Below are 15,339 nucleotides of genomic sequence, written 5' to 3'. Positions count from 1 at the left end.
ACCTGTATAAAGACATTATTCCAGTTCCAAGCAAATTTTTAAGCATTTTTTCTTTCTGACCCGATGTACAGGTGATAAATAAAAAGAAAGAAGAGCCATTATGAGAACTGCAAACTCAACAACTGGGCGGCTCTAATTCAAGCTACAGATAATTATCCTGTCTGAGCCAGACAGCCAATTTAAAGCTAATTGTGTACAAGATGTATTTAACACTTCACCCTAAGGTTTGCAGTTTTCACTTTAGAGCAAATATAGAATAAAATCTGAGAAATAACGTTTTCTAACACCTATAGTCAAATGCAGTGTTTATGATGCATTTTTGTTCCTTGACATTTTTGATCTTTACTCTGACAACAGTCATTTGAATGTTCTTGAATCAATCTCTCTCAGGGTTTTAATGTTGGTGCAACAGTATATGAATATGATATTGACACATTTTATTACAGTACAGAAGTAAAGCCAGCTGACAGGTGTTCTTGAGTAAACACGCTTGTTTGGTGATTCTGATTTTGTTTCCTCAAACAGCAAAAAGAGCAGCACCATTGTCTTTGTTCTCTAATTGAATCCATCCTTGTGCTGTCTCTATCTCCTCCACTATCCCACTGAGACTGAAGCCAATGCCATTCTGGCGCTCTTCATGTCTATGTGCCAGGCTGTGTGTGCATGTGTTTGCCTGAGAGGCTGCTGAAGCCACTGAGCATATTAAAGACTTGTTTACTCAGCTGAGGCTTCATGTCCTTTCTTCCTGGTATAGAAGTTGCACCCACACAAACACCTACGAACGGATACAGTCATCCACAGAGCACGTAAAGAGAGATGTAAAGACAAGTTAAAACTATTTGATGGTAAAGAAGGAGCGTCTTCAGTAAGTCTGTTACTTTAAACAGCTTATCATAATAAAAAGGACACTGTAACCTTTTCAGATAAAGAGCAAACAAAGACCCTTTCCCACTGAATATGGAGTCCTTGATCTTGAGTCATCCTTACTCTTGTAGTGAAGACCCCAAGTAGTACAGCTATAGATGTCTATGGTGAAACTAAACAGTCACTTTTTAAAACATTTTCTCCTTTTGCCAGTTATCAACCTGGAAATTATTCTTTTATAGGTTTTAAATGTTTCTTCTATTTGATGTTTACTTAGTGAGGATTAGAAGTACGGAGCGCAGGAACAATTCGTCTCTTAATATGAGGAGTCTTCTTTTCGCCATGCAACACAGGCAGCAGGAAATGTCAGAATTAGAATATCACACTCCTCATGCTTCCTTCAAAGCAAAACTAGAGAATTAAATAGAGCGAGAAAAACAAAAGCTCTCACGTTGTAATGAGAAACACTGCAAAATTTATTGCCTTTTAATTTTGGCAGTGTTTTTTGTCTGTTTCCAAATAAGTCTGATCTTCAAAAGGAGGCTACAGTAAGCAAAGACTCAGGCACATGACACTCAAACTACGCCATAATAAAGCTGTTAATTAGTTTACAAAATGAGTTCTTTCTACAGCCAACTCCTTTTCAAAGACATGAGTGAAATACTTTTATGTATTTGCTTTGGCACTACTCTCGCAACCCACTGCCCAGTGAACCGAGTCCTTATCAGACACAAACAAGCCGCCCACGCTCGGCTCTGCTACTAGCCTTGAGAGATGTCAGGTCCGCCGAGTGTATGTTTTTTATGAGGTGATCCAAGGAGTGTGTGACTAGTCTGCTGGCTGGGGAGAGAGCGCTGGTCTCTTTGAAGTCCACTCCGACAATGACACTGCTGTTGACTGTGGGTCCGGTGACTCACGGTGAAGCAACAGGCAAACACACAGGACCCAGCGGGAACAGTATCACTATGTCATCAGAGGCTTTTTTTAACAGGGTGAGACAGATTGCAGCGGGTCATGGTTATAGCACCAACAGTAAATTACAGAGTTTCAGTGCTCTTTGTTTCATCAAGTCATCGAGTGCACGGATGTGTCACGTCAGGCAGGCTGCTCACACCAAACAGGGTTAAATGTCTTAAAGAGGAGGTGATTACCTCTCGGGTGTCTGTGCCAAGACTGTTTCTGAACATCTGCACAGACACCACGTCAGCTCCTGTTCTACCTCTCTTAATATCTCCCGTCATTCTCCGTGTCTGCCTCTGTACCTGGCCTCAGTTTTTCTTTTGTCTAAATGTCTCCCTGCCCACTTACCTGTCACTCACTTTTAATTGTGTGGCTCAATATCTGTTTGCCCTCATGCAGACCACTTCCAGACACCAACTACCTCTGTTATGTCTCTGGGAACCAAGACGTGGATTTATTTTATCCTGTGATGTAAAATATGCATTGTGTACAGCCTAATAAAGATATTAATGCTGATAGCAGACAGCCAGGCGAGGTAAGAGAGCCCGCAGTGTGAGTTATCATTATTTTGAATCAGTCACTCAATTTGACATCAGTGCTTCCACAGCTCCTTTGTATTAAGTGCAGCCTGTCACACAGGTATTACACAACTGTGCAGGTATGCAGGGGCCCACATATGTGTGAAAAAATGCCTGCTAATATACTGTAACAGAGGCCAGCGTTGTCTTAGCATCATTCCAGGAAGCTTTGTAGAAACAAACAGTTTTTTCAGGGATAGTCCTGTAAAAGCACGTACCTCCCACGAGGAACATCCACGTCGTCTTTCCTCCAGCGTACATTTGGCTGAGGGTCTCCTTGTACCTGGCAGCGGAACTCCACAGACTCCTCTTCCAGGACCACCTGGTTGATTGGCCTCCGGAGGAAGGTTGGTCTTTCTGCAGGATGACAAAGTAGATGGCGTTACTTTATGCCAACTGATTCCTTTTATCTTTAGCCCTAAACATTTAGTTTCCTTCTGTCATTGTTTGGCACAAAAGTCTAGTGATGACTCTAAACAGAATCACTGATAGGAGATAGACCCTACAAAAGAGTTAAGAGCAAGTTACAGTAAAATGTAGGGCTGGGATAATATGCTATTCAACTGATTCAATTCTATTACAATTTTAAATTGCAATTCTTCTGTATTAATGTTTTTTTGCGATTTTTAGTTTGCTTTTTTAACACCAGACTATGTGAAAGAGTCAAATGGTGATGATAATGTTTACAGACTATATCAGGAGCTATATTTTCCCATAAATGCACATCACGTGAGTCAGAGAGAAACATTTCAGTCCCTTGCTAGAGAAAAGCAGCAACTTTTTCCATCCAGTTTATGAACAAAGACTGAAACAAAGAATTTGAATTTGAAAAACAAACAGACAAAACACTTTTTGGCAAAATCCCAATTTTGAGACTGCCAAACAAAAATCCTGATATATCATATAATGATTCTCTCTCCCACCTCTAAAAAAATGTATGGAAACCTCTATCAATGTCTGTCCAAAATGATGTGAACCATACCAAACACGGTGACTTGTGCCGTCTCGCTGTCCCGCTCTCCAACCATGTTGGTTCCCACACAGATGTACATGCCAGCGTCACTTTTTCTTGTGTTGGAGATCATCAGCTTCCCCCCTCGAATCTAAGGAAGAAACACAACTTAAATACAAGATTTTTCTATCTACTTTTTCCCAACAGATGAATGAATACATTCTTTTTGATGTTCCTAAGTCACTGGGGCAGCAACACAAAGTGACTGTAATGTTATCAACACATGAAACAATGACAAACGTGTCTAATGGCAAATCATTACAGAAGCAAAGCTTGATTCATTGTGCCCACGCACTAACAAAGTTCCCAGTGGATCCGAACAGATGGCAGCAACACTCACAGTGATCCTGTCATCCTTGTCGTCAATTCGCATTTTGTCTTTCTTCCAGTAGATGGTGGGCTCAGGATGGCCTCTGGGAGGAACACACTCCAGGATTGCCGGCTCTCCTGCTGCCACCACCACGTCTGTTGGGTTTTGTCTGAAGTCATCTCGCAGCACTAAAGGGGAAGACGGAGAAAAGAGTTCAGCTCGAGTACAGCCCTGAAGTGTTCGGTTGAAGTTAAATTGCTTAAAGTTGACATTTTCCCCCCTCCCTGTATGAATAAGTTGTGTGCACAGCACAGCAGGATTGTATGCAGTTTTCATCTTGGCTATTCAAATGGGATGTGCGGCTCCATCTGACAAGTGAAAGCTAATTGGAGCTAATGGAGGTCCCTGTGGAGGTAGCAGAACAAACAGAGACAGAATGCCCTGAAGCCTGGTGTCATTCACATGTGAGAGCTCACACTGGAGCAACACTGCTTCACTTTGCTGGCATGGGCACACACACACACACACACACACACACACACACACACACACACACACACACACACACACACACACACACACACACACACACACACTAACACACTAACAGATAAACATTTACACACCAGAAACAGTGGGTGGTCTTTGGAACAACTGTGGTCTTGTATCTAATCACCCTCAGGTAGGCCTTTCATCATGGAGATAGCCTCACACGCTGCAGTGTTCAGTTAAACACACAACAGCAGCTCGTTGTTGATAATAAGGAGACAGAAATACAACATGAAAGCACATATATACTGATAAATCCACCAGGAATTAAATTTCAGAGCAGGAAATGTCATCCATATCAATGAGTGGATAAACATAATGCCAACAGTATGTGAAGGAAAACCATCTTTCCTCATTTGAGCTACAAAAATCCATTACGTCGACAAGCACACAAGCTACAGTAGTGTCCATCCAGCCAGCAAGATACACATCGAGTCCTACGAAGGATAAAAGGGCTGAGCTTGTTGGAGGATGTTTGAAGATGCTTGAGGAGGGCTAAATTAAGGGCAGAACCACAGGTCCTTATGTAAATTCCAGACAGTGCTGGGGACAATGGTGGGGAGTGCTGGGATTATAAGAGGGGATAACTGGTCCCTGCGCTCCAGGCTTCTCTCATCTCTTCATTCACTCTTCTTACCCTCTCTACAGAAAGCCGCACAACCATTGTCTTCTTATTTATTTATTTAGAGCAAGGCGAAGCAGGCGCAGGCAGAGAGGAAGCTTTCAACCCAATTATCCTGGGGATGCACAGGGGTACAGAGTGGGACTCTCGTGTGACATGAATTCAAATGAAACCTTTACACAGGGGTAATAGGAGAGAATACAGAATAGGTAGACACAGAGGTTTTCTGTCTTTCATGCAGGGCTGCCCTCTAATCTAAAAAGCTAAGGTAATTAGCCGGCTCCAGAGTGGATGACCCTCTGCCTTGGGTGTGCAGAACAGCATCACCGCTGTGCTCGGCGTATTTGCATTACAAACGGAGGTCCTGCTGTTTAAAATCATAGCCCGGTTGGGTCCATACACTGCCTGTTGTTTTCAAGATCACGTTGGATTTAATTGCTCCCCTCCATTCATTGCTAGCACCCATGGGATTCTGTCAGAATCAATTTCCTTTGAAACAGAACGGTGACAAAAGAAACACATTAGGTGCATCATGTGCAACGCTGTCCAATCTAATCTAATACTGCGTGTGCCACGGTAAATGCTCCCCTGCCCTGCAATCCAGCTTCTCAAATGTAGCAACTGAAGCACACAATGATGCACATAAAACAGAATAAAACACACACACACTTGTTGAGACCAGGGTAAACACAGAGTTACAAACAGCTACAAGTAAACAAACAGATAACAGAGCACCAGTGAAGGGATTATGCCCTGCCTGTTGGTTCAGGGCTTTTTAATACGGAGACAACACTCTGACAGATACATTCACAAAGTAAATGAGGGGAAGGGTCAATCCAAATACCACACCATCTAATCCAAACAATGACCAGCGAGGTCAACCTCCTACAGCTAAAGCTCACACTCACAACTTTAACATCATCACCTGACTGTAAAGTTTATCTGGCTTCATTACAGCAGGGGCATGTATCTCTCCCAGTGTTGCCTTCAGGCGCTTTATGTGCTGGACTGCTCCATGCCAGGGATCATAAGGCGAGTAAATGCTCTTATATTAGAATCATAACATGACTGCCTTCTCGGTTAATCTATGTGAGGTGCATCTGATATGTGTGTATCATTAAGTGGGTCTGTGTATTTGCTGCAGTCGACTCCAGCGCCGAGGCCCTTTAGGCATTCAGAGCCCGAATCAGCCAACAGACGTAAGGTAATTGCCTTTCTATCCCCCTGAAACAGCCACTGAAAATATCTCACCTCCCATGGAGTTCCAGCAGGCCCCAAACTCTGCCTTCTTGCTTACCGCCTTATTAATATTTATATATTTTTGCATTTACACCCCTCTGTTGGCAAGTGCTACATCTGTCAATCCGGCTGCAGGCTAAAAAGAACTCATATCTGAATAATTTTAATCTGCCTTTGCCTCTACTATCTCACTTATTTATTTATTTATTTCCAAGGAGAGGAGGAGTGGGCTGATTTGTATGAAGGAGCGTCAGGCAGGGGGCAAAGCATGGCAAATTTGCAGCTCTCTTAACTGGCACTGATTCAGCGTCTCAAAGCTTAAAGGGGAGGGAGTCAGGTTGCAAAGTTGTGCTGCAAAACAGCCAAAGGGTAGAGAGTGGAGGTCTTTGCCAAAATCAAACACAAAGGAGACACCCACGCAGTTGTTTTGTAAACCAGATTGTCCTACATTGGCAGGAGAGGCTGGTGCCAGCTACCATTAGGGGAGGTCCACCTGAGATAGACTCAGCAGACAAAAAAAGTGATGCCAACGCAGATACATGACAACAAAAACACTCAGTGTCGCCGCTCAGAGGTGGCAGGGCAAGGACGACATGAGGAGAGATATTTTGTACAGTGCACCCTCTTCTCCCACCCAAGATATTACTCACTGGAGGGTGACATGGCTTGTCAGTAAGATTAGTGGGCAGCCTTGACTGAAGCGTCCGGCCTGCATACTGAGATAAGTGCTGACAAATGCATTCACCTGCAGAAGCGCACCTCACTTTGGTTCACAGAGGTTGCGTTCGCCGCCACAACACCGCAGACTGATGTCGAAGATCTAATTTTCCTCCTCTGTTTTGATATCGCATCACTTTGATGGACGTTCACCACACCCACACAGAATAACCTCCACGGAGAAACCAGACAGACTGTGAGGCTTTTCTTAAAAGCTGCGGGGCTTGATATCTTTTTGTAATGCTGCAAATTTAAATGTTTGGGTATGTTTGTGTGGCTGTTATTACTTTTCCCTCCCTACACCGGAGGAAAAGACCTTCCGTGCTTTCATAGATATTCTCCTGGGTCGGGGTTTAAGAAACACAGAGAGAGATTACAACAGCTAGAAGCCTCGGGCCAAACCCCAACACCCAGACCCAGCACCTTCTACCCACACCACTCTGATTAGAAAATAAACCATGCACACACACACACACACACACACACAGACATGAACTCAGCGAGCTTTTGAGAGGTAGCTCCAAGCTATAATATCATTTCATTCGAGTGCTTTTTGCGCTTCATCCGGCAGAGTGCTATTACAATACCGCCATTTCCAATTCCACCCTAAGAGAAGAGAGACAATATATATGTCACTTGACAAACACACCAAAGCCACTTTATGTGCTGTCATTGATGTTGTGTATTACTGTTGATGCTGAAGGCAGCAGAAGGATAATGCTGTGCTGTATAATACAACACCATGAAAGGAGATGTGCTCCATTTGTCTGGACTCAAGCTTTCTCTTTGCCCTCCCACCGGCCAGCGCTAGCCTTTGCCCCCCCATCCAGATGCAGAAATTACCCCCTCAGCATGCAGGCAAGCAGCAGGTTCACACATATCCCTGATATTCCTCCACTGAGGGGTTGCAGGTCAGAGCAGAGAAACAGCTGCAAAAATATGGCCGTCTGGCGGCGCCCAAGGCTGCGCCTCCTCTGAGAACCGAGCCCAGACTCTCATCATTAGCACAACTCATCACCATCCCTCTCTGTCTGTCTGATTCTCTCCTATCACCATCAGGGGTCATCCCCCGTCTCTCTCTTTCTTCCATCTTCTCAGGTCATCTTTCTTTCCTGTTCCCACGTGTGAATCCTGCCCTTTTCTACTCACTCTCACCACCTTGCCTGGTTTCTCCCTGCACTGACTGCAGATGAGCTTCCTCACAGATGAAGCCATACGCATGCACGCCAGCCTATCATTCTCCATAGACCATGGCCAAGCACGATATCATCTCCAGCACTATTCTCCCTATCTCCAAATCCAGAGCTAAGGGATTGTAAATAACACTGTCACTCCCTCCGATAAGATGCAGGAAATATGGCAAACAGTGAAGGTAAAGAAAATCATATGGCCGGCAGTGATACCATAAGGGGGGAAATCACAGGTGGTGATGTTGTGTGAAATGTGAATCTTTAATAGAGCCTTGGATGGAAGAAAAGAGATATGTGCTGTGGTGAGAGTGCTGTGAGGAAAAGGGGGAGGCATAACCACAACAGGGGATGATGAGAGGATGCCTGATCAAGGTCAAACTGAGGAGGAGAGGAGTGTGAGGCTGCTGACTGTAAATGAATGGAGTGCATTCCATCAAACTCATACCACATACTGTGCCTCTACCTCTGATTCAGTCCATAACCCTAAACAAACATCCTTATTTAAACAGCAGCCTCGTTCAAAGCTCATTTTTCAAACAGCACCCCTAATTTGGCCTAACAAGCCCCCGGGCAGCTGGGTAATGACAGCAGGACCACAGTGGGCAATTCTGCCGGCCGAGCCAGGAAAAATGTGTGCTGCCGCTCCCCAGAAACAATATAATTAACTCTTAATGAACCTCGTTTCTTTACACCCTTTAACAATACCAACACACATATACACATCTACGCACACACAATTCAATTTGGTCTAATCCATGCTTTATGGTAATGTATAGCTCATTAAAATGTTAGTTAAAAACTCATTAAAATTCACTTGAAGAAGTAATGGCTTCATTACAGTAATATGCTGAAAAGCAAAGAAAAAGACAAGTAAGGACAAGGAGAAGAAAGAGCGCAGAGAGCGACAGCTTTCTAATCACTTAATTGTGTCTAAAATGGAATACATTTGCATAATAAATAACGATGTGCTGTATCCTCCTCTCTATCTTTTCCAATTCTCATAGCACTCTGTAATTAACAGGCGCGACAATTAAAGATGCATTTTGCCCCAGAATGATTTCGGTGGCCACTCCAGTTCTCATTCTGTTGTCTTGTTTATGGTCATGAATGTGTTTCCGGGGCTTGGCAGACGCAGAGAGTGCGTCCAAACTGGAGCTGGCTGATACTGACGAACAATGTGCCCATGGGCCTTTGTGCCGGCTCTGATAAGCCATGATGTTGTGCTGATGCTTGTGCTCGGTCCAGGATGGACACTTTACAGCCGGGAGGGGGAGTAAGACATGAAGGGAGGGAAAGGAGAAGAAGGAGAAGAAGAAGAAGAAGAGGAAGGAGGGAGTGAGGGTGAGAGTGGGAGGGGGCTGTAGATGAGGGCGGGATTGATTTCCTGCCAATTCCAGCACAGAGACAGAGCAGACAGAGGTAGTGAGGCGTCATGATAGAGCAGGTGGGTTTGTTCCTGCATTGGGAGGAGGAAGAGAGGAGAGGAAGTGAAGTGAGATGAAGAGGAGGAGAGGAAGTGGTGCACTCAGGCGGACAGGCAAATGTCTGCTGCTCGTTTCTTTCCTCTGTCTCCTAATGCCTTGGTCACATGACAGATAACATGGAACGGAAACTGTTGAACCTTTTACAATCTAACTACTGCAGTGGTTTTGTGAAAAGGAGTGAATTTTATTTCCTGAGACACTCAACCCAAACCAAACCAAACCAAACCGTCAAGAAAGGTTTCCTTCTTTGTTTAGGATGTAAATTAAACATGGACGATGATGAAGAAACACAACAAAACCAGTGGTGGCCGACACATTACTGTAAGTTCAACTCTAAAGGTCTCCTGTCTAGACAAGTCACTTTGAATCAGCATTGTGCAAAACTTGAGACTCATTTACTCTGGCCTTTTTGGTAATGAGTCAACCAACACTTTGGATCCAATAAAGCCTTCATAGCAATTACATGTGACCAGAAAAACCCACTGGACCATGACCAGAAATTAAAGATAGACCCACTTCCTGTACGAGTCATATCTTTTCTAGTCAACTTTGTTCTACTCTACCTCACACATTTAATTCCTATCTCATTATTTTTCCACCTCACCATCTCTCCCTCACACCTGCAGAGTTACAGTTAATATGTATGTACAACCCCCTGCAGTTTTTCCATAGATGTCACAGGCCCAGCTGTGACACGCTGGCAAACTGGAGGAGTTAGAGGTTACACAAATAATGTCAGAAGCTACACGGACAGGAATTATCAGGATTTGAAGGAGAAAAAAAAGTCTTACTGTATGGATTCTTCGTGTGTGTGTGTGTATGTGTGTTTTCAGCCTACTTGTGTGAGCCCTGGCCTAATGACATTGTGGTAGTGACCTTCCACAGGGAAAGATAATCCCCAGGATGCTGCTGAACTGTGTCCAGGATGAGAGAACTGGGCTGGATTTCCTTGGAGACTGCTGGAACACACACACACACACACACACACACACACACACACACACACACACACACACACACACACACACACACACACACACACACACACACACACACACAAACACATGCACACACATATACACGAGCTTCTTTCACAAGAATCTCTGGAAAATGAAACCCCTGCAGCCTTGTTCTGCAGTCCACCAAGCAAATCTTCATATAATCTTTAATAGCTTCCCCCTCTTTTCCTTTATGCCAGCCTATTTGCTGCAGCTCCTTCTGTATCTATTTTATTGTTTTGGTCTATAATTGGATTGGCAGCAAAGAGCCGTTAGGAGCTTGTAAAAGGTGTCACTCCGCGATGGCAGACCCGTTTTAATTAAGCTCTCGGCTGGAGTTGAGCGGCTTTTATCTGGCTTGATCTGATGAGCCCCAAGTGAAAGTGAGCTCCAACACACTGTTTCAGCAGGACAGGCAGGAGGAGGGAGAGGAGGTGTTTATAACCGCTGTAGATAGCCCAGTTTACTGTATTCAGCAAACATCCCAGGACACCAATCCACAAGCCTGGGCCAGGAAGATACTGGGAGAGATCATAAAAAATCTGTGTACTTCTGCCTGTTGTGTGTGTGTGTGTGTGTGTTTGTATGTATGTGTGTGTGTGTGTTTGCCATTACTGTGTCTCCTTGTGCTCATTGTGACAGAGCCCCACCCATCAGCAGAGTGCAGTCATGTGTGCATTGGTGCAGATGCAGTGGCAGCCCCACAACATGGCGGCACAAAATGGGAACAAACAAGAATCTAAACAAACAGTGGACTGATCGCACACCACTGAGTTCTGGACTAATCCTCCCATGTGAATGTGTGTGTGTGTCTGTGGTTGGGGGGGGGGCAGAATCTGCATGTAGGGCTGGTGCCGTAGGCAGTGCTGTATGTGGCATAATGATGAGAGAGAGGTGTTCATCACAGCCCTTCCTCACCCAGTCCCCCCTCCTCAATCCTCCTAATGGCCTCCTCAGATCATCTTTCCTTCAATCAATACTGCCTGAAAAGAAGAATCCCACACCTAAGGACACACTGTTCCCCCCCGTAGATCACAGGTGTCACATTTTCCATACCAGGAATCATCCTGCAGCTCTGGATCAGAACCTCACCAAGGACTTTGAACCAGTTCTGATATCAATCACAGTACAGGTCTGGACATTTTCCAGGTGGGTGGAGGTGATAGAGGTAAGATTTGTGAGCAGAGCAAGGTTGAGATGTGTCAGTGTGGCGAACAGAAAGCAGGCAGCAGATGTGGTGGGGTGTTAAATCACATGCAGCCTCCATGCAGAGACATTTAGAGAGATTTATTGATCACTTTATAGATCTTAACTCTTGAGGAAGAGCAAAAATTAAACTGGATACGCAGATGACCTTTACAGCTGCCTCGCCTGTGGATGGGGATTTTTTTCCCCCTCTGTCTCCGTGTCCTAGTGTGGATATGTGTGAACTGTTTATGATTGAAAGGGAAGAAGCCATTCACCATTTAGTCAGAATGTGCCTCTGAAATTCCCCTCCTGAACAAGCAGCTCTGCTATCATCCCAAAGATGTGCTATATACTTTATGTGCGTCTGCTGGAGCATGATTGAATGCTGCACATAACATCTAAATACTTGGAATAAATTGTAGCCGTGCTGCTGCCTGCTCAGCAAATCACTGCTACATTAGGCTCACCTAAGTACCACACATTCACACACACTCACACACACACAAATTACAATATCGAGTGTCTATGCTGCAGTGTCAGTCTGTATGGAAAGCAGTAGCCTAGCACATGGCAGAGCAATGCACCAACAGCGCTCATAACAAACTGATCACTCTGCGTTGCATTGGAAAGTGCAAGTCCATCGTGCATGTCCATATTCAGTCAATTACACCGTTGCATAGATTAAAAAATCCTTTGAGACAAAAACACATAAACAGATGGTTTACTGTAGAGCTGCTCCACATGTCCGTGCATTTACATGCAATGCAAAACACTTCAGCTTGTGTGCTGAAATGCTTTGACGTTAACTAGCTTAGCAGAGCATTTAAATGATTTACTGAAGCTACAGATTCTCTGGCGTCGGTCTGCGGAGGAGCTCTACATCTTGAGAGAATCCGCATGACAGTCCGGTTGCTTATTTCACAATCCAATTCGTGTTAATTGCATTACAGGGAGGTAATTGTGTTAGTTCCATCTGTAATCAGCTTACTGCCTCGGTGCAGCTGGATATACCTGTACACCAGGCTTATGTAACCCGCGTGCTAATGGGGGGAATTTCATTCATTTCAGGGCATGGAGTAAAAACCCAGGGTGCCCACTCAGGTAATCTGGCCTGCTGGAACTGTCAGTCTGTATAACCCTGGTGTGTGCATGTTTTTGTGTGTGTATCAATCCATGCTCATATTATCATGCAAATGGAAAACAATCTGAAACACACCACTGGCTGCCATGCTCAGGATCAGAGCAGAGCGCTGTGTCTAAACCATTCCTGTTCTGCCTCTCAGTCCTTGTTTTTAACTTCTCCATTTCTTTCCTCCTGGTTTATCTAAGCCCCCCTTAAATATTTTCAGGCACTGAATCAAGAAGGCGGATTAAACAGCACTTTCATACTGTGTTGGTACAACAAACTTGTCCAATTTATCTGTGTAGGCTGTAGCTGTGAGGTTAATCATTTAGGCAAAGGAACAAAGTTAATGAGGCAACTTCTAATCTGAGGCTATTTGGAGTTCTGTCAACAGTATTGACTGCACTGCAGATGGGATAAGATATCGTTGGAGGGCACCGGTGACCTACATAGCAAGGACAAGACAGTGGCTCAACAGCGGCACAGTGATCCCACAGCTCTCCAGGGCACGGATTCTGCAGCAAAGACACAACGATAAAGACGCTGTGTGTGTGGGTTTGTGCTGGCTACGAGTGCGTGTACACATGCAAGCCTTTCCCCTTCCTCCCACACAGTGTCCTTTATCTTTACAGACCCCAGCTTTCATATCACCCTGTAGGAGAAGCCAGTTTGTGACCAGCTTTATAATACTATTAGCACTAGCTGCTGTGCAGCATACGATCAATACTGATCCCACCTGGCAATTAGCTAATAATTCAATGAGCTACAACTACTGAGCCAGAACTGCTAAAGATAGAAGATTAGAAGGGGGTGGAGTGGGTCTCACTGTGTTCTGCTAAATGTCTACTGTGAATGATGCTCATGAGGGTTTGATGCTGCAGCTTTGTGCATGATTCTAATGAGAGTGAGAAGATAAAATCGAGTGTTATTCTCTGGTGTGTTTCGACCACAGAGAACATTGAGGACATTAAAGACTGTTTGCTGATAATGGCAACAAGGCTTAATTACCAGAACATTATGAGGATGCAGAAATGGAGTGATCATGGGTAATCTTTAATTGAGACAATGAGGGTAAGACTTAAAGCCTTTTTTATCAGAAATGATGATTTTAGTGCAGTTGAAAAGATGATAGTGAATTTTAAATGTGCATACTACAAAGTCTCAAATTTTAACTGAGTCAAGAACATCTTACTTTTGTTTCTGTCTTGGGGTATGTGGGATCTAATTTAATTTTTGAACAGTAGTTTCCAACACATGGCATCTATCTTCATAAAATATAGTTAAGATAGTAGTTAGTGTAAATTAAATGTCCCTTGATTCATATCGGGACTCCTTTAAAGGATTGTTTTGTTTTTGGTGCCCCTTGTGGACAAAGCAAGTAGAATTACCTCAAGTTGTGTTTTCTGACAAAAAAATCTGACTGCTGAAAATCCATTTCTGTAGTATTATGTTAATTCCCTTTTCTGGCACCTACCTAACAGCATGGGCTAGTAGGATATAAAATAAGAATACAAAAATCAATGTTCTTAAAAATGGCCTTGAAAGCTTTTGTAGGCCATATAAAGGCTTTGGTATTCTTTTTTTTTGTTTCCTAATTGTCCAAAAATCTTATAGGAGCTTTAAGATATACAATACACTACATTAGACATAATATGTATTAAGGGTTTTAAGGAAAAACCCATTACCGTGAAGAGACAGACCTTATACAGTAAGCGTGGAGTATGAACCATCCCAAATTCATTCAAACCTAAAGATGATCCCATCTAATATGTGGATCAGAGGTGACTCTTTCTGCCATTTAAGGCAGAAGGCCATTTTTTTTCTTTGATTAATTTCAGGTCCTTGAAAGGTCATTGTGATACGCTGACATTTGAAATCGTCATGTCTAACCCCAGAGAACAGGACACTGGAGAGCCATTAGGGAGGGACTTCTGTAGTTGGTTTGGACATTTGGTGAGGCTGCAGACGCCACTTGAGCTGCTGCTTTTTTTTCTCTTTTCTGTGCCTCTGCTGGAATCCCTGATTGCACACGGGCTCTGCTCTCTCAGATCAGTGGGGGTGGTTGACACACATATCTATGATACACGCACACACGCATACTCTTCTGCTGTAAAGCCCCAGTATGTCTGAACACAGACACAACCAGACGCAGCGTCCCCTGGGTAATGAAAGAGCATTGTGAGACCGTGGCTGCTGTAAAACCCAATTAGTGTGTGTGGTTTTATCAGTTCTCTCAGTTAGAGCAACACATACTGATAACAGCCTCCACATGATTGTGTTTTGCCTGTCTGTTGTTCTGCCCCCTGCTGGTCACTCACAGTAAGCTGGAAGATAAGGAGAGTTTGAGTAGGTGGGAAAAATTACTGTCATCATGAATTTTGGGTTAATGTGGTCTCCACAGGAGGTTTAATCAGCAGAGTGGAATTAGTGTATGTCTGTTTCAGCAAGAAATAATTCATATCTCTGCAAAAAATGAAGCACTGTGTCTTGATAAGTGAGGAGCTG

General features: G+C 43.9%; 1 protein-coding gene across 10 annotated transcripts in view; it reads right to left on the bottom strand.

Annotated features, from left to right (window-relative positions):
* Positions 1 to 15,339, bottom strand: part of robo2 (roundabout, axon guidance receptor, homolog 2 (Drosophila)) — a 341,406-nt gene that overhangs the window by 55,258 nt on the left and 270,809 nt on the right. For all 10 annotated transcript variants that reach the window (XM_074678828.1, XM_074678834.1, XM_074678827.1 and 7 more), the window contains 3 exons: positions 3,755 to 3,912; positions 3,385 to 3,505; positions 2,621 to 2,759 (listed from right to left, as the gene is read on the bottom strand). In XM_074678828.1, coding sequence (XP_074534929.1) covers positions 2,621 to 2,759; positions 3,385 to 3,505; positions 3,755 to 3,912 — 418 coding nt within the window. The remainder of the gene's footprint in view (positions 1 to 2,620; positions 2,760 to 3,384; positions 3,506 to 3,754; positions 3,913 to 15,339) is intronic.

The sequence above is a fragment of the Halichoeres trimaculatus genome, unplaced genomic scaffold, assembly GCF_033239565.1.
Source record: "Halichoeres trimaculatus isolate MK-OKI-2021-1 unplaced genomic scaffold, fHalTri1.1 fHalTri1_scaffold_9, whole genome shotgun sequence".
NCBI classification, from domain to species: Eukaryota; Metazoa; Chordata; class Actinopteri; order Labriformes; family Labridae; genus Halichoeres; species Halichoeres trimaculatus.
This window is presented reverse-complemented; position numbering and strand designations above follow the sequence as displayed.